This window comes from Spermophilus citellus, assembly GCF_964194105.1.
Source record: "Spermophilus citellus genome assembly, chromosome: 2".
Lineage (NCBI taxonomy): Eukaryota > Metazoa > Chordata > Mammalia > Rodentia > Sciuridae > Spermophilus > Spermophilus citellus.
In genome coordinates, this window is record NC_138183.1 from 201,581,853 (window position 1) to 201,604,369 (window position 22,517).

The 22,517-nt window shown below is 35.3% G+C and overlaps 2 protein-coding genes across 2 annotated transcripts in view; one reads left to right on the top strand and one right to left on the bottom strand.

The window, feature by feature from the left end:
- Nucleotides 1-20,699, top strand: part of LOC308641762 (uncharacterized protein) — a gene marked incomplete at both ends in the record, with an annotated part of 46,476 nt that extends 25,777 nt beyond the window's left edge. The window contains 3 exons of the mRNA XM_081280370.1: nt 1,619-2,483; nt 10,348-10,488; nt 19,743-20,699. Of these exons, the coding sequence (XP_081136496.1) occupies nt 1,619-2,483; nt 10,348-10,488; nt 19,743-20,699 (1,963 nt within the window). The remainder of the gene's footprint in view (nt 1-1,618; nt 2,484-10,347; nt 10,489-19,742) is intronic.
- Nucleotides 10,282-11,220, bottom strand: LOC308637765 (olfactory receptor 5P80-like; the record flags this gene model as incomplete). The annotated part of the gene is made up of 1 exon (XM_081274540.1): nt 10,282-11,220. The coding sequence occupies one exon, from the start codon at nt 11,218-11,220 to the stop codon at nt 10,282-10,284; it is 939 nt and encodes a 312-aa protein (XP_081130666.1).
- Nucleotides 20,700-22,517: the final 1,818 nt, after the last annotated feature.

The window sequence follows — 22,517 nt, forward strand, 5'->3', positions numbered from 1 at the left end:
AGGGCTTCCCTGACTGCACAAACAACAGTAGTCATGAACTCTCACCTCACAGACGTCCTATATCTCTGGTTCCACATTGTGTTTCCCATTCCTAAATCATTGATATTTCATTAATATCTATTGAATTTATGATCTCCAATAGTCATGCAAACACTCCATACCTCGTGTTTTATAAAATCAGAGTGACAAATCCTCATATAAACTTGTGAGGACTACAGGAGCCAGCTCTGTCTAGCCCTTGTATATTGTCTGGCACATTGTAGGTATTGAGTAGGTGCTGGCCACCTGCCTTGGCTTCTCTTGTATTCTTTGACCATAGTGGCAATGCAAATACAAGACAGCAACTCTTTGGCTAATAACAGAATTGTTTTCTCTTTTGTCTTCATTCCTCTTTCACCTTTGTGAATCCTTCAGAATAATTACCAACCATTACCTCTCTTTTTACACACCTGCTTCCTCGTCACTTTTTTCCCTTCATCTTTAAGAGAAGCCAAGGTTAAAACAAAAATTTTATGGGAAGTCCTCATAACATTTTTCTGCCCTCATCGCCTTTGTGGATTGTATGTTTAAAGAACAATCAAACTAGAAGTTTGCTTGCCAAATTGATCTGAGGAAATTGAGTCTTTCAGATATGTACAACAAAGCAAACCAGTCAAGTACACTAGCTACAAAGTGTCCTGGAGGTTCTGCTAACAACTCAAAAGTTGATCAGAATATAACCAAATTTCCCATTCTGGAATGAGACAGTATCTTCAAAAAAGATCCACGTTAGCCCATCATATTATCTTGGGATACGCACATGGGAAAGAACTTCATTGACAAGTTCTTAAGAACTGAAACTTTACTGATATGTTTTAAGAACTATTATATTAAGAACAATTAATCTTATACATCTCAAGATTCAGTTATTATCAAATATAGAAGCCCAGAGATTGCAACAAGTTAAATTAATTTATTTGATTTAATCATTGTCAAAAATATCATCCTTGGAGCCATCATATGTGGAAAGCAAAGATGAAAGAAATTTGGAAGTTCTTCTCAAAAATTTTACTGATCTCTCCAGAATTTTTAAACATTATATTAATATTAAATTATTTAAGTTATTGAATTATCTTATTCTATCAATATTTTACTAGGGACTCCTGAGTGCCACGGTATCATTATATTTTTAAAAAGATTTGAAAAATGTGACGTGTCAAAATCAGTTGGTAAGACTTTTATTAGTATTTTGTCTCTTCCTTGCAGATCCAGAATGCAGAAAAGAGAGAGAAAGAGTACTTTTCTGAGTAGAATCCAAGAAGATACTTGGATGCCCTCTGTGGCATTTATACACATTCTCATGCTAGAATCATTCCCCTCATCATTCAGACTCCTGATCCTGACTTTTGTCAAGTACATTTAAGTCTCTTTACTAAAATTCTATAAGAGTTGCCTTATAGAATTTGTCCAGGGGCTCAAAATTAAAGTCCAGGCAGCATTAGTATCAAAGGAGATTTTTCCAATTATCTCCGAGTCTTGACCAAGAGCATCTGTGTTATTGGTACCAAGTGTCTATGCCTAACAGGAAGATGGGCAATCACTCAGCAGTAAACACATTCCTTCTGTGGGGATTTTCCAGTTTCCCAAACCTACAGAATCTCCTCTTTGTAGTGATTTTCTCCTCCCATGTTACCATCCTACTTGCAAATGTGTCCATAATGGTGGCCATCAAGCTCAGTCACAACCTCCACACCCCCATGTACTTTTTCCTCTTTGGCCTGTCCTTTTCAGAAACCTGTACCACGATGGTAATCATCCCCCGCATGCTAGTGGACTTGCTCTCAAAGAGCAAGACGATTTCTCTTCCTGAGTGTGCCACACAGATGTTTTTCTTCTTTGGTCTGGCAGCCAACAACTGTTTCATCATGGCTGCCATGTCCTACGACCGTTACACTGCCATCCACAACCCTCTTCATTATCCTGTCCTGATGACGATAAAGATCTGCTTTCAGCTCATGATGGCCTCCTGGGTGGTTGGGTTCCTAATTTCTCTCTGCATCACCATCATTATATTCAACTTATCTTTTTGCGACTCCAACAACATCCAGCACTTCTTCTGTGACATTTCACCTGTGGTTCACCTTGCTTGTGATTACACTTCCCATGAAGCAATGGCTATTTTTGTGCTCTCTGCCTTTGTGTTGGTGGGAAGCTTTATTTTAATTATGATTTCCTATGTCTTCATTGTGTCCTTAGTTGTGAAGATGCCCTCTGCAAAGGGGAGGTATAAGGCCTTCTCGACTTGTTCCTCCCACCTCACGGTCGTGTCTATACACTATGGATTTGCTTGCTTTGTCTACCTGAGGCCCAAGAACAGCGATTCCTTCCATGAAGACATGCTGATGGCTGTCACATATACAGTGCTGACACCTCTGCTGAACCCCATAGTTTACAGTCTAAGGAACAAAGAAATGCAGATAGCCCTAAGGAAAGTAGTAGGCAGTGTAATTCAATTTTTTTCTTATTTGACAAATAAAAAAAAAATCTTAATGATTTAAAAAAAAAAACTACTGCACACTAATGTTTAAAACTGAAAAAATGGTTTATTTACAGTAAAAATCATCATTATGTATATGAAATAATTAAAGTGCTAATTGATATATTCTAGCCTCACCATTTTCCTACTGCAAATATTGCAGTTTTAAGATGTTTTTAAATGTCACACTATGTACGTGTGTGTGTACGCGCGCTCACACATGCAGTAAACATGTTAAAATGCTATGAAATGCTATATTTTTGTGATATTATTTGCTTTGGGGGAAAAAGAAGATTTTATATTAAAGAGAGATGGTAAAGAAGAAAGAAAAAGGAAGCAGGTAAGAAAAGAGGAGGGGAAGAAAGAAGGAAGTGAAGAAAGGAAGGGACGATGGGAGGGAGAGAAGGAGAAAGAATGAGAAAAAGAGATAACTCTTGTAATTAATTTTAAAAGAGCACAGTACAAACACATATAATTTGAATTAAATGTGACGATAGGAGCATCATCCAGAGAAAATTAAAGTCAACTTAAGAGAATAATTTGTTCAAGTCTATTCAAACACATTTTTGGAATTAGAATGGAATGGATGAATTTCGGGGGATGGAGGGACAGCCAAAAGAGCAATAGACTTTTTAACATACCAATTTCTGTGGACAATATTGAGAAATCTGTAAAAAGCTATTCTTCCTAATTCCCTCTGCCTTAGAGCATAAATTAGGCTAGATGGTTTAACAATTATTTGGTTCAAATTCTCAAGGAACAGATAATTTTAAAGTGCTTAGACCATGGAGATAATATTATTTCAACTGTCTTAGACCAAGAAGGTAAATAACTTCTAATTTTTGGACCTCATAGTGCTAGAAAGTGCTGTGCATTGCTGCCTTCTGATTGTGTCTGTGATAGTGAGGTTCTGTCGTGGGAAACCAGATGATGAAAGTCCACATGGTGATAGTGAGTGTGCAGTAGTGTATTATTGTGGGTTTGAATTGCATTTGCCCGATGATTAATGTCCAGCAACTTTTCGTCAATTTATTGACCATTTATTTATCTAATTTGGAGAAATACATTTCCAAGTCCTTTCCCCACCATTTTTAATTAGATTATTTGTTTGAATTTTAAGCATTTTTATAATGATAAATACACATTCCTAATCAGATATAGGATATGAAAATATTTTCTCTCATTCTGAAAATTGTTTTTCTACTTTCTTTATTTTTCTGCTTTCTTTATAGTTTCCTTTGGAATGAAGGAAATTCAATTTTAATGAGGTTCAGCTTATATGTTTTTCTCTTTTTGTTCATACTCTTAATGGCATAACCAGGAGTTAAGTTGGACTCATATCATACAAAAAAATTAACTCAAAATAGATCAAAGCCATAAATGGAAGATATTAAACTACAAAACTCTCATAACGTGGGGGAAAAGTCTTCCTGGTCTTACATTACATTGGTTCCTGGCTAGGAAGGGATCTGGGTAGGCCCCTTGGCTGATGTTAATGTTCTGCATGATAAGAGCTGCTCGTGTTACACAGGCAAATGCATAGTAGACAGTGATTATACACTGAAGACACGCACGTTTCACTTCATGTAAATTTGCATTAAATTTCATAAGACTTAGAAAACTGAAAGCCAAAGAGAGAACTGCAAACTCCAGACCAAGCTGAAGTAGGTAGGGATCACTTGGACCAACCAAGCAGAACCTGCTACAGTGTTACAGATATGCTTATGAGCAGGCAAATACTGATATGCACCTATCAGGAAAAGTTTTTTAAAAGCCATGTGAGTTTTAGCAAATAGGAATGGAACTAGCAAGTACTAACCATTTATTTTCTGATGGGACTGTATTTATAGCATTTTAACCCTGTCTCCCCCAAATAATACTTAGGAGGAAATAGTTATAAGGGAGAATAAATTATTTGCACTTAAGTATACAATAGATAGAGCTTGAATATGAATGCAGGCCTAACTCTGCCCAGTTTTCTATCCAATTGAAAAATAGACACCACTATAACTCCAGATCTAATTTCTGGTATAGTTAGGTGATTTCATTGTATTAAAAGAACCAAGCAGGAAAGAATAATATATGTAATATAATTATGTGTGATATATAATTATATAGTACATTTATATAACATATATAATACACTTGTGTATTATATAGTACATTTATATAATAATAGGTTATATATATATAGGTTATACAATTTATATATGTAAATTGTAGAACCATTATATATATAATATATAATGGTTCTACAATTTACATAGTTTCATCCATAATTTAATGGTTAATTTACTATAAATTATCATCAATTAGATTTTTTGTTTCCCCCCATTTTCCCTTTAGCCACTAAGTGTACACACATTTGATTTTGTAATTATGTAATTGTCACCTGTAAAATCAACAAGCATTCCTTTGATGAAAAAAAATTAAGGAAATAAGATTTCATGTATATGTAGGAAATCTGGAAAGCCATTTACAACCAGAAAAAAATGAACCTCATGAATGTCTAATTTATGAAAATTTTATTACATTTCCTATCACCTGTAACTCAATAAAACATACTCTTTTGTTTTTCAGACAATTAAAAATATCAATTACTTTTTCAAACACTGTAGAGAAGCTAAATCAAAGTTTACTTTTTTATTTTGATTGATTTGAAAAAAATAGAGTTTTCCTAAGATTTGGTAGTAAATAGTTACCATTTTTCTATGATTGAACTTTGCTTTATGAACAGGAATTAAGTGAAACTTCCAGAAATATTCTCCAGTTCAGCCTGGTGAAGAATGCAATCCCAGAATGATCATTATTTTGATCACTTCTTGGGACTTTGATTGAGTAACAATGTCCTGACTTTTCTTATGGCCAGGGGATAAGAAAGTCTGTGAAGTGACCTAAATTGAAGAGGCAGCCACAAATTGCTGTAGGTCTCATTGCCATCTCAAAGAAATATGCTCAACTCAGCCCACTACATCTTTCTGCAAGGGTGGAGATTGACAAAACTGGGAAATAGAGTTTCTGTCAGTCTACAGAATTAATATGTTTAGCCCAAGGTTGAATGTATCACAGAATACTAGACAGAAACAGCTCCCTCAATTTTGCTTCTCAGGGTCTAACTGAAAGTTATGGGAATAATGACACATAGTGACATTTTCCCAATCACTAGTTACTTTGAATATATGAAAAAATAAAATCTATCATCAATACAAATGGGAAAAGGATGTCAACCAATCACATTGAGAGTTTCAAAACCTAGATATGACAATTACTCTCAAATTTTGGTTTTCTCTTCTTGGAAAGATTTGCCAAAACTTGAAATGGGAATGAGCAAGCATATATAACTCTTTTTTATAATTAGCACATGATAATTATACATAATAGCAAGGTTCATTTTGACATAGTTGTACATGTACCGAATATAATTTGCTCCATATTAATTCCCAGTACTTCCACTCTCCTTCTCTTCCTCCCTTCCTCTTTTCCCAGTCCTCTCCTCTAATGATCTTTCTTCTACTTGTTTGCAGTTTTTTAAATTAGTGCTTTATAGACATACATAAAAATGGAATTCACCGTGGTGTATTCATAGATATACATAGCATAATTTGGTCAACTTTATTTCACAGTTCCTCCCTTTTCCATCCCTTCTCTCTCCCCCTCAATCCTCTTCTTCTACCCCATTGATAAACTTCAATTTTCATGCCATCCTCTTTTTCTTGCTTTCTAATTTTGCTCTAGCTTTCATATATGAAAGAAAACTTTAGATCCTTGACTTTCTTAGTCTTGCTTATCTCATTTAGCACAATGTTATCCAGTTCCATCCATTCACCAGCAAATGACATAATTTTATTCTTTTTTAGGACTAAGTAAAACTCCATTGTGTATATATACCATGTTTTCTTTATCCATTCATCTGTTGACAAGCATCTGGGCTGGTTCCATATGTTGGCTATTTTGAGTTATTCTACTATTAACATTTCATAATAGTATCCTGACTTTAATTCTTTTGAATAAATACTAACGAGTGGCACAGCTGGATCATATGGTGGTTCCATATGATTGGTTCCTAGTCTTTGGAGGATTCTCCATACTACTTTCCAGGGCTAATTTGCAATCCTATCAACAAAAGTATGAGTGTACCTTTTCCCCCACGTGATTTCCACCATTTATTACTTGTATTCTTTATGATGGGCCTAACTGAAGTGAGATGGATTCTCAATGTAATTTCTGTTTGCATTTTCTGATTGCTAGGGATATCAAACTTTTAAAAAATTTCCTAGTCACTTACATTTCTTCTTTTGAGAAATGTCTGGTTAGTTCTTTTGTTCATTTACTGATTGGATTATTTTGGGTTTTATTGGAGGTTTAGGTTAATTTTTTAGTTCTTTATGTATTCTAGATATGAACCCCCTGTCAGAGGAGTAGCTGGCAAAATTTTCTCCTTTCATAGGCTCTATCTTCATTCTCTTATTTTCTTTCCTATTTAGAAGGTTCTTAATTTGATGCTCTCTCCCTTATTGATTCTTGGTTTTATTTCTTGCGTTTTAGGAGTGTTGTCAAAGAAGTTAATGCCTACAACAATTAGTTGAAGTGTTCACTCTGTTTTCTTCTAGCATTTGCAAAGTTTATGGTCTGATTCCTAGGTTTTTCATCCTCTTTGAATTGACTTATGTGTAGGGTGAAAGATATGAATCTTTTTTATTTATATATATTTTTTATTCTTTTACATGTTGATATATAGTTTTCCCAGCACTATTTGTTAAAAAGGATATATTTTCTTCAACATGTTTTTGGCACCTTTGTCTAGTATTAGATGACTGTATCTATATGTTTGTCTTTGTGTCTTCTATTCTATTCCATTGGTCTATTTTGATGCCAATACCATGATGTTTTTGTCACTATATATCTCTATATAATTTGAAATCAGGTATTATGAGTTCTCAAGCATCACTCTTTTTGTTCAGTATTGCTCTGGATATTCTGGGTCTTTATTATTCCATATTTCCTTAATAAAACATTAGAAAACCACATTTAAAAACACATTAAGAAAATAGCATACCATGATCAAGCGGGTTTCATCCCAGGGATACAAAATTGTCTCAGCTGGTTTTTGTTTCAGGTTAACAATGGTCTTATTCCCAGTTTAAAATGAGTTGAGAAGTGTTCTAGTCCTAGTTGTAGAAGAATTGTACTGATTCTTTAATGTTTGTTAGAATTCAGCAGTGAAGATATCTGGACCTGAGTTTTGCAAATGGGAGTTTCTTTTTATTATTAATTCAGTCTCTATATTTTATGGGCTTATTATTTCTTCTTGAATTAGTTTGGTAGTTCTTTTCTCATGCTTTCTAAGTATTTATCCACTTAAGTTAGTTTTCTAATTTATTTTCAGGAACTCATTCTCTTTCTTTCTTTTTCAAGTGTTTGGTTCTCAAACCTGGAGCCTAGAGTACATGTGTTCATGCTAGGCAAACTCCCTACCATTGAACTAGGCAAGTTCCCAGCCCCTTTCTTTATTCTGATCCTAACAATTTGAGTTTTCTCGATCTTTCCTTTTATCCAATTACACTGACAAAATCTTGATCCAAATAAAATTCAACTCTCTGCCTTCATTATATCTACATAAGCAGATAAATCTGTGTAAAAAGCAAAACATAATTATGTTGAATGGACTTTCCCAATTTTAATATTCTGAGAATATAGGGGCTGTTGGGAATGTCCAAGACAGTGATAGATGATGAGAAAAACTGAAGTCAAGATCTCACATGAATCACAATGAAATTCACTATTATATATAATATAATGCACAAATAAATTTTAAAGAATTTTTCATATGAGTCAAATACTTAATATATACAGCTCACTACCTGTCATCACCTTGAAATGTATCACAGGTAGCTACCCTATGAGTCATCTTGGGTTATTGTATTTTGGTTATAAGAAGATATGTGTTCCAAATTGCATATTAAGTAAAAAATCAATCCAATGTTGACTTCTGGAAGGCTACATGTGGAATCCCCTTCTGTATAATTTTATGCAATGTGTAAGAAAAATAAATATTTACATTTTTTTCTTTCATGCTGTTTAATCCCTAAACTCTAGTGGAAATACAGATTCATCTTATGAATTCATATAAGTAAGTCATTTAAATTCATCAGGATATTTCACTAGCCTCCAAGGGGCAGAAGTGACCTCTTCATTCTCAATACAAGTAAGGTGTGCACAGAAGACATCATGATAATTTTTGCCATTTGGGAATAAAGTGCTTGACCTCAATGAGTCCTCTAGTATATATCAGTCAGGGTTAGTTCAGGAGAATTGCAATTCCTAGTTATTTTGAGCAGGCAATAATTTAATTCAGGTAATATCATTTAAATATTATTGTAAGGGCCCAAAGAAGTAAATTTTAGGAGACTTCAATCAAACTTTCAATTTCAAAACTACCATTATGGCCAAACTACAAAGGTCCAGAAATGTGCATGCTATTTCTTCCATCACTTAAGGAAATTGGGCTTCATGTTGAAGACATCCAATGTTGATAATTAAATAGAAAAATCACATAACATGTGTTAAGATTAATCTGTTGTTTATATTTTTATCAAAGCACAATCAAGTTCCTAAAATATTATTTGTTTGTTTAAAAATGTGCTCACATAGAAAAAAACAATTGATGAGTAAATGCAGAGGTTAGTGATAACTCAAATAATTTTAAGTTCAAAAATTAAAATTAGTCTCATTCAGAGACAGAATTTTTAGAACTATTACAACATTTTCAGTTAGATTATATGTAAGAGATCAAGAATTTTTAATTTCAGAGGTAATAGAAATAGAAGAAACAAATTGTTCAAAAGATACTATTTAGAAGTGTGCAGCATACAATTCCAAGACTGAAAAAAATCTAAGAATAAAGATGTGACTATTTCCACAGGAGTCAGTTCATCCCAATCAGTACCCAATAGGCAGACCTTCAGGGATTCAAGGTATTTGGTGAAATGGATTCCAAAAAGGGAGCAGCTAGTAACTAAGGGAGAACCTCAGATATCTTCTTGGGGTGGTTACATCAGGCTTGCACAGAGGAATCCTGTCAGACTCAATCAAAGGATAATAGATTTTCAACCACATGCTCTACTGATTCCAACCCTTAGAATGTTGTAGAAAATGGAAACCATCTCTTTCACACTGAGGTCTCAGAATACTACTCTTTATTTTACATTCAAGAGGTTCCAGATGCTTCCACAGCTTTAATTCTAAAGCCTACACTTAAAGAACACAGAACTTGTGTGCAAATTTTTTTACTTATAGGTACAAGAAATGGTAGGTAAAGGGGAATAAGAGAAAGGGAGGAGGTTTGAGAATAGGAAGACAGTAGAATGTATCAGACATAACCTTCTTGCATGCATATATGAATACACCACCAGTGAAACTCCACATTAAGTGCAACTGCAAGAATAGGATCCTAATTAGAATAACTTATACTCCATGTATGTTTAATATGTCAAAATACACTCTGCTGTCATGTATATCTAAAAATAACAAAATTTTTAAAAAGAAATGGTAGAAAGAGAAAGGATAAAGCAAGCTTATTTGACTAGATGTTCCCATATTATTAAATTCACTTTTTTTTTTACACAGAAAATTATCTTAAGAATGGGACAATGAAATTTATGGGTCTAGAATTCTTTAAACATACACATAATTTTCTTAGTATATTGTTCTTTCACCTGCAAGAGGGGATCCTCATTATATTGTATTTATTATTCAAGTCAAATTTTTCAGGACCACCAATGAGTTCTAGTCATCAATTTTCTCATAGCCTCTTTAACCTCCTTGTTTCTGAGACTGTAGATGAGGGGATTCAGCATGGGGATCACCACCGTGTAGAACACAGACACCACCTTGTTCTGGTCAGTGGAGTAGCTGGACTTGGGCATCACATAAATGAAGGTAATGGTCCCATAGAACAGAGTGACCGCAGTGAGGTGGGAGGTGCAGGTAGAGAAGGCCTTGTGGCGCCCCTCGGTGGAGCGCATCCTCAGGACTGAGAAAAGGATGTAGACATAAGAGACAGCAATAACAAACACAGTGACCACAATGATGGAGCCTGAAGAGATGGCTGGAATTATTTCTGAAGTAAAATCATGAGAACAAGAAAGCTTTAAAAGTGGTGAATAGTCACAGAAAAAATGATTGACTTTATTGGGTCCACAAAAAGACAGACTTAGTAAACAGCCAGTAAATGTCCAAGCATTCACACATCCACCTAGGTAGGAAGCCCCCACTAAGAGCATGCAGACTCCAGGGGACATGTGGGTGGAGTAGAGCAGGGGCGAGCAGATGGCCACATAGCGATCGTAGGCCATGGCAGCCAGCAGGAAGCACTCAGCTGTCCCAAAAGTCACCACAGAACAGAGTTGAGCTACACAACCAGCCATAGGAATAAAAGTTCCCTTCCTAAGGAAGCCTGTGAGCATGACAGGTGTGACTGATGAGGAGTACCCAATGTCTACAAAGGCCAAATGGCAGAGGAAAAGGTACATTGGGGTATGTAGTTGAGAACTGCTTCTGATTAACATGATTATGGTGACATTGCCCACTAAGGTGACAACATAAATTCCTACAAACACAACAAACAAAATGGTACAAATTATAGCATTCTCTGTCAACCCCAAAATAATGAACTCTGTCACCATTGTGCAGTTTCCAGTCCCCATTTATATTGGGAATGGTCCCCACTGAAAGAAAAACAAGTAGCTGTTAGAGTGGAATAAAATAGTATCCTTTGCATACTTACTTTTACAATCATTGTATAATGTAAATTCCCAAAACATAAACACTCATTTGCAAATTTGGGGAAAAATATTTTCATGTAATACCTCATGCAAAAACTTGATAAAATAAATGCTCATCAATTCATGGCCAGGAATATGCACAACCCTCCCTCCCCACCCCCCACCCCCGCCTTTTTAAAACACACTCAAATCATGTGTGGGTCATATTGTTAGTTCAGGTGTTCTGTGAAGAATAAAGGTGAACCAGAATAGAACAACTACTTTTCTTTTCTTTCCAGAAATCAGTTGATTTCAAGAAATCACTGGCCTCGATACCCATGTGCTCAGCCAGCCACATTATTAACTTTCAATTATTAACAAAGGTACTTAAATCCTGTATATGTAACATAACTGATAAATAACTATTATTATGAACACCATACACTTATGTGTCTGAACTTCAAAGTGCTACTGTCCTTATCTTTGTATGGGAGATAAGAAGGAATTTTGCCAAAGCTGAACAAAGTTTAACCTTTTAAGGAGAATACCAGTAGCTTATTTTGGTGTCATTATGGCACAGAAGCAACATGTTAGGCAGAAATGCCATGAGCTTTGGAGCCTTACAGACTTGGGATCTGGCTCCAGCTTTGTCACTGACAAACTATGGAATCTTAGACAATTTATATAAAGTATTCAACACCCATCATTACTTTGTTTTTTTAAAAAACATACCTCATAGGATTCTTATTTTTAATAAGACAATATATGTAATAATAACAAGCACTGATAATAGAAATATGGGTATGAGCAAAAAATAGTACCTTAAAATTACCAATTCTTAACTTATAATATATAAATGAGAAACAAACCTTTCTGTATCAATAGAAAGGGAACACTATTACCTGTAGATGTATGTACCTCAACAATAAGAACAACTAATAAAGAATTTTCAATGTAAAGCAAGGCTATATTTATGAGAAGTTAGATCTTTTGGGATATAACCTCTTGAGTACAATTACTAGTGTGTGAAAATTCATTAGGATGATGAAAATTGCAGATGCACATTCCAATATAAAAGGATTGTCTAATATTAATGGATTTTTTGTGTGCATTAGACTTTTTTATATGAAAAATTCTGATGGATTACTAAAACCATTCTAATTATACTTACAAGGGCAAGCAAAGGTACAGTGTCCTAGACACAATTTCAATTCAATATAGAAATCTTTCTAGAAGAATTAAGTGCTTATGAGATTTTTGTATTTCTAGATGGTTTTACCTTTGCTTTTTAATTGAACTCTTTATTTTAAAATAATTGGACAGTCACATACAATTGTAAGAAATAATAACAATTCAGAGATCCTATATTCCTTTTACCCAATAATAACATATTGTAAAATTATCATGCAATATTCCAACTAGTATATTGACAGTGATACCATCAAGATGTAGAATATTTACATCATCATAAAGATCACCCATGCTACCTTTTATAACCCAATGACTTTCCTTCCATTCTCATCCTCTCCTTAACTTCTGGCAACAGCTAATATGTTCTCATTTCTATCATTTTATTATTTCAAGACTTTTTAATTATATAATACCCTGTTAGTTAGGCATCTAGTTCATTTTTCTTTTAACAATTTTTTCCTTAAAACTTTTGCACTATACTTATACTACTATACCTTTTCTTTACTGATGTAATTTTCCCAGTGATAACTCTTGGCAACCATTTACCTTCAACCTTCTTCTCCCAACTCCAACCTAACTTCAAGTGGTCCTTTCTCCCATTTTTTTCCTTATAGGTTGTTGAGAAGTATTTGATAAAATACTCTGGGCAAAATTATAAATGTATACAGTATCTGTCTCACATGAATTCTTCTTTCTGATAAGAATGGAAGATAAGGGAAGTGATATCAGGAAGATGGTGCTGGGGATTGAATCTGGGGGTACTCTATCACTGAATGCATCTTCAACCCTTTTTATTTTTTATTTTGAGACAGAGTCTCATTAAGTTGCCCAGGCTGGCCTCATACTTATTTTCCTCCTGCTTCATCCTCCAGAATCACTGGGATTACAGGCATAAGCCCTCATACCTGGCAAGTATAGAGTTTTCTGTATAATTAAGATTATCAGCCTAAAATAGTTATAACTATAAGATATTTTATAAACCTCATGATAATTGCAAAGAAAACACCTATGAAGACAAAAAAAGAGAAAGGAATCAAAGAATGTTACTATAAAAAAATCAACAAATCATGAAGGAAGACAGTAGAACAGGAAAAGATGAACCATGAAAGAGAAAATAATTAGCAAAATGGCACTAGTAAGTCCTTATTTATCAATAATTACTTTAAACATAAATGGAAAAAAATCCATAGTCAAAAGATAAATATTCATCCAAAAAGCTGTCAGAATTAATAAAGGAATTCAATAAAGTTGTAAGATCAAAAACAAAAATATCAGCCGCTTTTCTATACATTAACAATGGACTATTTGAAATTAAGAAATAATCCTATTCTAAAATAGTCCAAAAGAGTAAAATGCATAGGAATAAACTAAGGAAAGAAAAGATCTGTACCCTGACACCTGCAAAACATTGATGAATGTAATGGTAGAAAATATAACCAAATAAAAAGGCAACTGTGTTCATGGATTGGAAGACCTAATATTGTTAAAATGTTCACATTACTCAAAGCAATTTATAGAATCAAGACAATCCTTATCAAATCCCAATTATATTCTTGCCATAAGTGAAAAAATTAATCCTAAAATTCATATGGAACCACAAAGACTCCAAATAGCCAAAATAATCTTGAGAAAAAAGAACAAAGCTGAAGCATCATACTTTCAAAACACCTTTACAATAATTGAAACAGTATGATACTGGCATAAAGATAGACATATGATCAGAAGAATAGATAGTAATTTCATATATAAACCTTACAGGCATGCTCAAATGATACTTAAGTGCCATGACTACATAATGGAGAATGGAAAATCTCCTCGACAAATGGTATTGGGAAATTAAATAAGTGAATATAAATGGATCAAATTAGACCTCTATCTTATACCATTTGCAAAACTAAACTCAAAATGGGTAAAGACTTAATGTAAGATTGGAAACTAAAAAATTTCTAAAACAAAACATAGGGGGCAGCTTCACAACATTGTTCTGGGCAATGATTTTTTTTTAAATTGACCCAAAGCACAGGCAATGAAAGCAAAGATAGACAAAAGGACTGTGTCAAACTAAAAAGCTCCTGCTCAGCAAAGAAAACTATCATCAGAGTGAAAAGGCATTCTATGGAATGAGAAAATATTTGCATGTACCTGATAAAGATTTAATTTCCAAAACATATAAGGAACACTTTTAACTCAATAACTAAAAAAACCCTCTAATAACCCAATTAAAATGAACTAAGAAGACATATAAATAGCTACATAAAACTATATCTCTTCCAAAGAAGACAAAAATAGCCACTGGATAATTAAAAGATGATCAATGTCATTTGTCATTACTTGAATGTAAATCAAAACCAAAATTAGATATTGTCTCATGCTTGCATAAATGGCTATTATTTTTTAAAAAAAGACAAGAAGTGTGTTCATGGATATGGGGAATTTAGAGTCTGTACACCATTGGTGGGAATGAAAAATGGTACAGTCCCCTGCCGCAGTCTGGCTGGGCACAAAGCCACTCAAGCAGGGACAAACTTTATTTCCGAACTCCCTTGAACGCCACACACACATGGTCTTCTCCCAGGACACACCACACACCAACCGGAAATCCCTCCTCCGGACCTTCCCCAAGCAACGCCTCCTTGCCTGACAGTAAAGGTCAAATATACAATACAATCAATCCAGCATCACAGCAATTATATATAGTTTAACTCAAGTCATCATCTCAATGGTTCGCTGGCATCACCTTCAAACATTCCCTCTGGCAAATGCCAGGCGTCATTCTGACCCGCTGTGGCTCTCAACAGTCCCCCCAAGGAACACAATATAAGGATTCATTTAAAAATTAAGAATAAAAAACACTGTATGATCCAGAAACATGTCTTCTGAGTATTTGTCCAAAATAATTGAAATCAGTATTTTCTGGATTCAATTAATCCATGTTCACTGCAGCACTGTTCAAAATAGCTAAGATGTAAAGACTGACTAAATCATCTTTGACAGATGAATGGATAAAGAAAATGTGGCATATACATACAGTCGAATTTTATTCAGCTTAAAAGAAAAGGAAATTCTGCAATATGCAACTTCAATGTCCTTTAAGATATTATGCAAAATGAAATAAACCAGTCACAGAAGAACTGGTGCTACATGATTCCACTTAAATAAAGTATCTAAAATAGTTAAGTTCACTGACTGAAAGAATAGAATTGTGGGTCCAACACCTGAGGGTGGGGGACACGGGGAGTTACTCGTCCATAGGCACAAACTTTGAGTTAAACAAGATGAATAACTTTAGTCACATACTCCACCACAGAGCTACACCCTTGACTCTTGAGTAAAGATAGAGATGTCAGAGTTACTATTTTAATTGGCCATAGCATAGATGAAAAAAATGATTTAACATCAATTCAACAAATGTCTATTTTATGCCTCCTGTATTTCTAGTACTGGACCATTAAATATGGATACAAAAACAGTCATAGAGACTGTATCTTCACACCAGGAAAAGAGGGAGATTTTTAAAGGATTTTTAAAAGAAAAGTAGTAGTAGTAAAGAGTTAACAAAATGTTAGTGGAAAGACAGGAATGAAAGGAATTTAATTCTCCCAGATGTGATCTGGGATGTTTTTATGGACTCATTGGCTACCTATTTGTGTCACTCATCAGTCACAGTCACATTAGGTAGGAGATAGGGCATGGGAAGGAACAGAAAAAGCAGAAGGGAGGTTGCCACCCCCCTGACACTCCACCTGAAGCCCAGCCTCTGAGACAAAAGTGGGTCTTTGTGAGGTTAAAGGGAAGAAGTTAGATGATCACAAGGAGAAATTCAAGCCCCTGAAGGGAAAGCCCTTTATATGAAATAGCCCGAGGGACTGACCTAAATTTAACTCTTTGCTTGTCAACATATTTTTAGCATTTCAATTTGTTCCTCTTTTATGCATTTTCCAGGGGAAGGGGGGCAGGCAGAAACTTACCATTTTACAGTATAAAAGAAATTGTGTCAGGTTCAGCTGTCAATCAAGGTGCCAATCAACCCCAAATCCACACAGGGGAGAAGTGGAGAGCTAGCACATACCAAAAAAAGCAATCTCCACTGCCTTGATGGGAACTTGAGCTACTTCACAGCTCGGCCCACTCCCAGTACACTCCCAGATTATACTTTTGCTTTCAATAAACCCTTCCTCGATAACCTCTGCTGTCTGGCTCAATTCTTTGATGGAAAGGCCAAGAACCTGGACAGTCATGTTTTTTTAAAACCTAAATGAACCGTCTTTCTAGGACACATGGAACCTTACAACATGTCCATTTCCTAATTTGTTGAAGTCGAGATGTTTGAGCTGCTAGATCCTCCAAATGTAGATCGTCAGGCTTAGCCTTTTTCCAAAAAAGAATTTCCTATGGACTCTCCAATTCAGGATAAAAGGAACCTGACTTTTAACCTAGTGAATATTGTGTTATGTAGCCATAGTTAAAGAACACCACAAGCTAATGGTGGTGATGACAAGTGAACAGGCAATGCAGAAACTATATATGTCAGAGTCTTAAAAAATGTTAGTGTAACCTTTATTGTTCTATTTGAAAACACACACAGTAGTGGACCAGAGTAGATAACAGACAGAGAAAGAGAGAGTTATTATCTACCAGTAATCAGTGTAACGCATATCATGTCTAGGACAAATCTATAAAATATGGGAAATAACTGGTTGTGGTGGCACAGGCCTGTAATCCCAGTGACTCAGGAGACAGACAGGAGAATTGCAAGTTCAAGACCAGCAATTTATCCAGGCCCTCAGCAACTTAGTGAGACCCTGTCTCAAAATGAAAAATAAAAAGGACTTAGGATGTAGCTCAATGGTAAAGCATCCCCTGGGTTAAATCCCTACTACAAAAAAATGTAGAAATATATTATTTTTAAAGTTTATGTCACTTCTATGAAAATAATATTGCAATTCTATTGGATGCATCTTTGTAAACCAAACCCAAATTATCTCTAAGTGTAGGTGTTATGCATACCTGGGCCACTGAATATGGCCACATTTCAGCAGTGCCACAAACTGCTGCAAGCATATTAGTCATTTTAATCTAAAAATCAACTTAAATTATAGCAAAATGTTGTGATTTATTTTTTCACATCATTTAATTAAAAATAAATGAAACCCCTGAGTATTTAGAAAATATTTCGCTCAGACTTTTACATAATCATGTACACATTTTAGTTCTCTGTCCCAGTAGGTGAGTACATTTAATTCTCTCTCCAGTGAATTGTCTGTGTAATTTTACAAAACAAGTGCAGTAATTAATTCGTAACTTCAAGTGAAGTAAGTAATTTGGGGCAATATCCCAAATGACCAAAATGACACTTAAATATGGCTTTGCTATACAGCAACAATTCCTTGGAGCCTCTCCCCACTGTTTCAGTAGATATTTAACTAGTTTATACTTCTTATTTTTTAACAACATAGAAATATTTCATTCTCCTGTACGTTCCAGAAATAACAAATTACTATTTCAAAGAAACTGTTAGAAATTGAGGACCTATTTGTTATTCCTCTACTTTGAAAACAGGGCTTGGTGTTTTATCTACATCATACAAATTAACACAAGAATCACATGAGGTATGTATCTCCTTTTTTACAGATAAGAAAACAGAAAATCAAGAAATTCTTATAATATTCTCATTATTCCATATACTATAAGAAGTAGAGTTAGAAACTAATGCCAGGTTTTCATGGCCCCAAAGTCCATGATATTTCTACACATCACTAAACTAAGAGCTGGCCTTCCCATGAACATTTAAGTTATTTATAGATTATGTTATTACAATCAGTGTTGTAAATATCCATTTATATATTTCTTGTGCACATAGGGATTAGACTTGCTCTATGGTACACAAGCAGGAATCTAATATCTGGCACCATAATCCAACTTTAGAAATATGTGTGTCTTTTATATGCCTATTTTCTTTAAAAATATACTTCTGGTTTGAGTCTTTGTCTAGATAAAAAAGAATCTGAGAATTCTGACACTTAATCCTATATGATGTTGATAGTATACAATTTGACAGAATCTTTGGCTCAGAGCATGGTTGCTGATAGTTACATATGCATTTTTAAAAATATTCTTTAGGGGCTGAGGCTGGGGCTCAGCAGTAGAGCACTCGCCTAGCATGTGCAAGACCCTGGGTTTGATCCTCAGCACCACATAAAAATAAATAAAATACAGGTATTGTGTCCAACTACAACTAAAAAAACATTTAAAAAATTATTCTTCAAATAGGGGTTTTTGAAGGAAAATCAAATTATTCTAAAGAATATGCTGATCTTTAGATTAGAGTCTTGGAAAAGGATGAATGTGACTAGCATTCTCCCCTGTCTTTGCTCATGTGCTATATTTCAGAACCATTATTCTGAAATGCTAATTATAATCTTTCTTTCAATGTAATTTTCTCGCTTTCCTAGCTAGCTACAACACCCTGACCTCCCTAATCCTCCTGCTTGTGTCAAGTGCCCTTACTACTTATTTCCATACCATTGCTTATTGGAACTGGCAAAACTAAAAATAACCTAATGCAAGTCACCAAGTATTTCTATTTACTTATAATGCTAGTCCATAATGTCACCTAGACTGTTTGCTTCACACAATCCCATAAGCATAAAAAGGTATGATAAAGAAATAATCTAGGACACATTATGAAATATCTCATAACAGTACTAAAAATTCTGTTTGGCCTTTCCATCTTGAATATAGACACGAGCCAGCTCTTGGTATTGATTATAATAATTAACAGTATGATTATTATTCCAGGAAAGTGAGAAAGTCAGAAAGAAAGAGATATCCAAGTCAATTCTATCTTTATTGGCCCAGTAAGCTGCATACATAGAGAGAGCATTTACTAAATAGAGAACATAGGGCAGAGGTACATTGGGATGGGAATGGAAAAACTAAGAGCTGGCCTTCCCATGAACATTTAAGTTATTTATAGTTATGTTATTACCATCAGTGTTGTAAACATCCATTTATATATTTCTTGTGCACATAGGGATTAGACTTGCTCTATGGTGCACAATTAGAAATCTAATATCTGGGTTCTAAGATAATTGAGTTTTCAATTTTAATATTTTATAGAATTTGAAAAGAAAACTTGTGTACCCAAAGTATTCTATAAGTGAAACAAAATTTGCCATTTTTAAAAACTTAACTGCAAGCTTATATTTAGGTGCACACATTAATCATGGGGTCATTTCAGCCAGTTAAACTGCCTCTGGTTCTGGTTTTGGTAGGCACCATTAAATAGAGAGATGGAGACTGACAACAATACGGCAGTGACAGAGTTCATCATTTTGGGATTAACAGACAATCGCACACTATGTGCCATCCTCTTTGTGGTTTTCCTAGCAGTGTATGCAGTGACCATAGTGGGGAATATCAGCATAATCCTGTTAATCCGAAGCAGCCCGCAGCTTCACACCCCAATGTACCTCTTCCTCAGCCACTTGGCCTTTGTGGACATAGGATATTCCACGTCAGTTACACCAATAATGCTCATCAGTTTCTTAAGAGAAAAAACTACTATCCCTCTCACAGGCTGCATAGCCCAGCTCGGCTCAGATGTCACTTTTGGGACAACAGAGTGCTTTCTCCTGGCCACCATGGCCTATGACCGATATGTAGCCATCTGTTCTCCCCTGCTGTACTCCACCCAGATGTCCCCACTGGTCTGCTTCCTTCTGTTGGGGGCATCCTACCTGGGTGGTTGCATGAATGCATCATCATTTACAGGCTGTTTGATGAACCTGTCCTTCTGTGGCCCAAATAAAATCAACCACTTTTTCTGTGACCTCTTCCCACTCCTGAAGCTTTCTTGTGGCCATGTTTACATCGCTGAGATTTCTCCTGCCATCTCTTCTGCCTCTGTTCTGATAAGCACATTGTTTACCATAATTGTGTCCTACATATATATCCTCCACTCCATCGTGAAGATGCGCTCCACCGAGGGAAGGAACAAGGCTTTCTCTACCTGCACTTCTCACCTCACCGCAGTCACTCTGTTTTATGGGACAGTTTTGTTTGTGTATGTAATGCCCAAGTCAAGCTATTCAGCTGATCAGGTCAAAGTGGCCTCTGTGATCTACACAGTGGTGATCCCCATGTTGAACCCTCTCATCTATAGTCTGAGGAACAAGGAAGTGAAAGAGGCCATGAGAAAATTGATGGCTAGAACACATTGGTTTTCTTGAATTAAATCAGATATAAATCCACAGATAACAAAATCAATGATTTGGGGGACATTGGTGCTTGATATTTTAATGATATTTATCATTAACTTAATTACTTCATGTCAGCGAACTGCTCCTTGTCAATATAGAAAGCCAATGTTTATTTCCATTTTTTGAAGTTAAATGTGTCATTTACATGATCAGCTGCTGGATTCAAAAGAAATATGGATTTTACAAGGTAAGAATACTTCAGAATATAGTTGCTACCTTGAAATCTTTCCTATTTATCAATTACAGAGTCCTATTTAAATAGAGACATTTCAAAGATCAAATTTATTGAAAATTTTATCTTGTAAAATAACATTTGGGAAAGAAATGCCCAGTAGCTGTGTAATAATCAGCAACATTGACAAGTCAGGTAGTTCAGGTCACTTCCTTTAAGGTCCTTCCTAGCCATGAGCAATGGATATTGACATTTTTGGAAACAGTGTTGTTGATGTCTCAGAAAAAAAAACTACTTATTTTCCTTTTAATTAAACCAAAGCAAAAATGAATGATTCTGCTCTTGGTCCTTATGAGAATCAACTCAGATAGCACAGAAGAAACTAAAATGAATTTCAGCTGAGGTTTATTATTAATTGAAGTCTTCATAGATCAGTTCTAGAATAGAACTTTGGAAGCAGACATTTCATTGGACTTCCCTGAGTAATAGCTGATATACAGAAAATTATGGTTCAAGCCAAAAAATATATTTGCCATGTACTTCTGTATCTCTCAAGGGTATCCAATGTCACTACTTCTCCTACTGTGCTTTGCAAAACTGCTCAAGATGTAGTCTGGTTATGGCAATTGCCTCTAACTTGATTCCCTGCCTCCTGTGTTAACTTCTTCTGCAATAATTTCTGATTCGTATTTAAGCTGATGAATTTTTTATTAGTAGTATAGCAATACTGTTGGACAAATCCTGAGACAGTGTGAAGGGACCATTTCACAAGCCGACCTGCCATTCCTGGGTTCTTCTCTGACCAGATCAAGGGATAGTGCCTGTTCTTCAGCCTAAAAGCCATTAGTCCTATTTCCCCATTTATGCTTGTTTACTTGCATCTTTATGGACCCATAATCCTCCTCTTTAGCTCCTTCTGGAGCTAAAGACACCGCAGACATGGCCCTAGGCAAACAGAGAGCTCTCAAGGCATGCTTTCAGCCTGGTTTCGGACGGGCCGTCTTAGTGTTGTGGTGGGAACCTGCACTCGGCTGCTTCCAGCTGTCCTCTTCACCTTGCCCTCCACACCTGGCCCTTCAACAGGGTTCATTCTTCCCCTCTCTCCCCACCTCCCAGTGGTGCCTTGAGTGACCCTATCTTCTCCCATGAGGTCAATAGCCATCTGAGTGGTCTTTCTTGAAAAACACATGAACTTCTTCACTGGCCTTTCCCCCAGATTCTCATTCTCAGTGTGCTCTGACCAAATTTATCATATTTCTTCCAAAGCTGCTCCGTCTCCTTCATTTCCTTTCTCAGTAAATGTCACTTCTTGGTGAGACTGGTATTCCAAAAAACTTGGGGTAGTCCTCACTGCACACCTTTATACATGGCTGGCCTCATTCCTTCTCTTTCCTTCTCTTAAAAGGAAAATATTTATGTATTGACCTCATTTATCTAAGCCCCTTTGGTTTAGAGGTTAAAATGCTTCCCAACTAATTATGATAACTCTATGCCTGGATTGGCCCTGTGTGTTTCAACTCTAAACGATTCAAGTAATTAAAATCATCCAGACTTAAGAGATGTGGATGCATTTGTCTTGTTAAGTCCTTATTGTTCAGGTTATAGATCTATGCTCG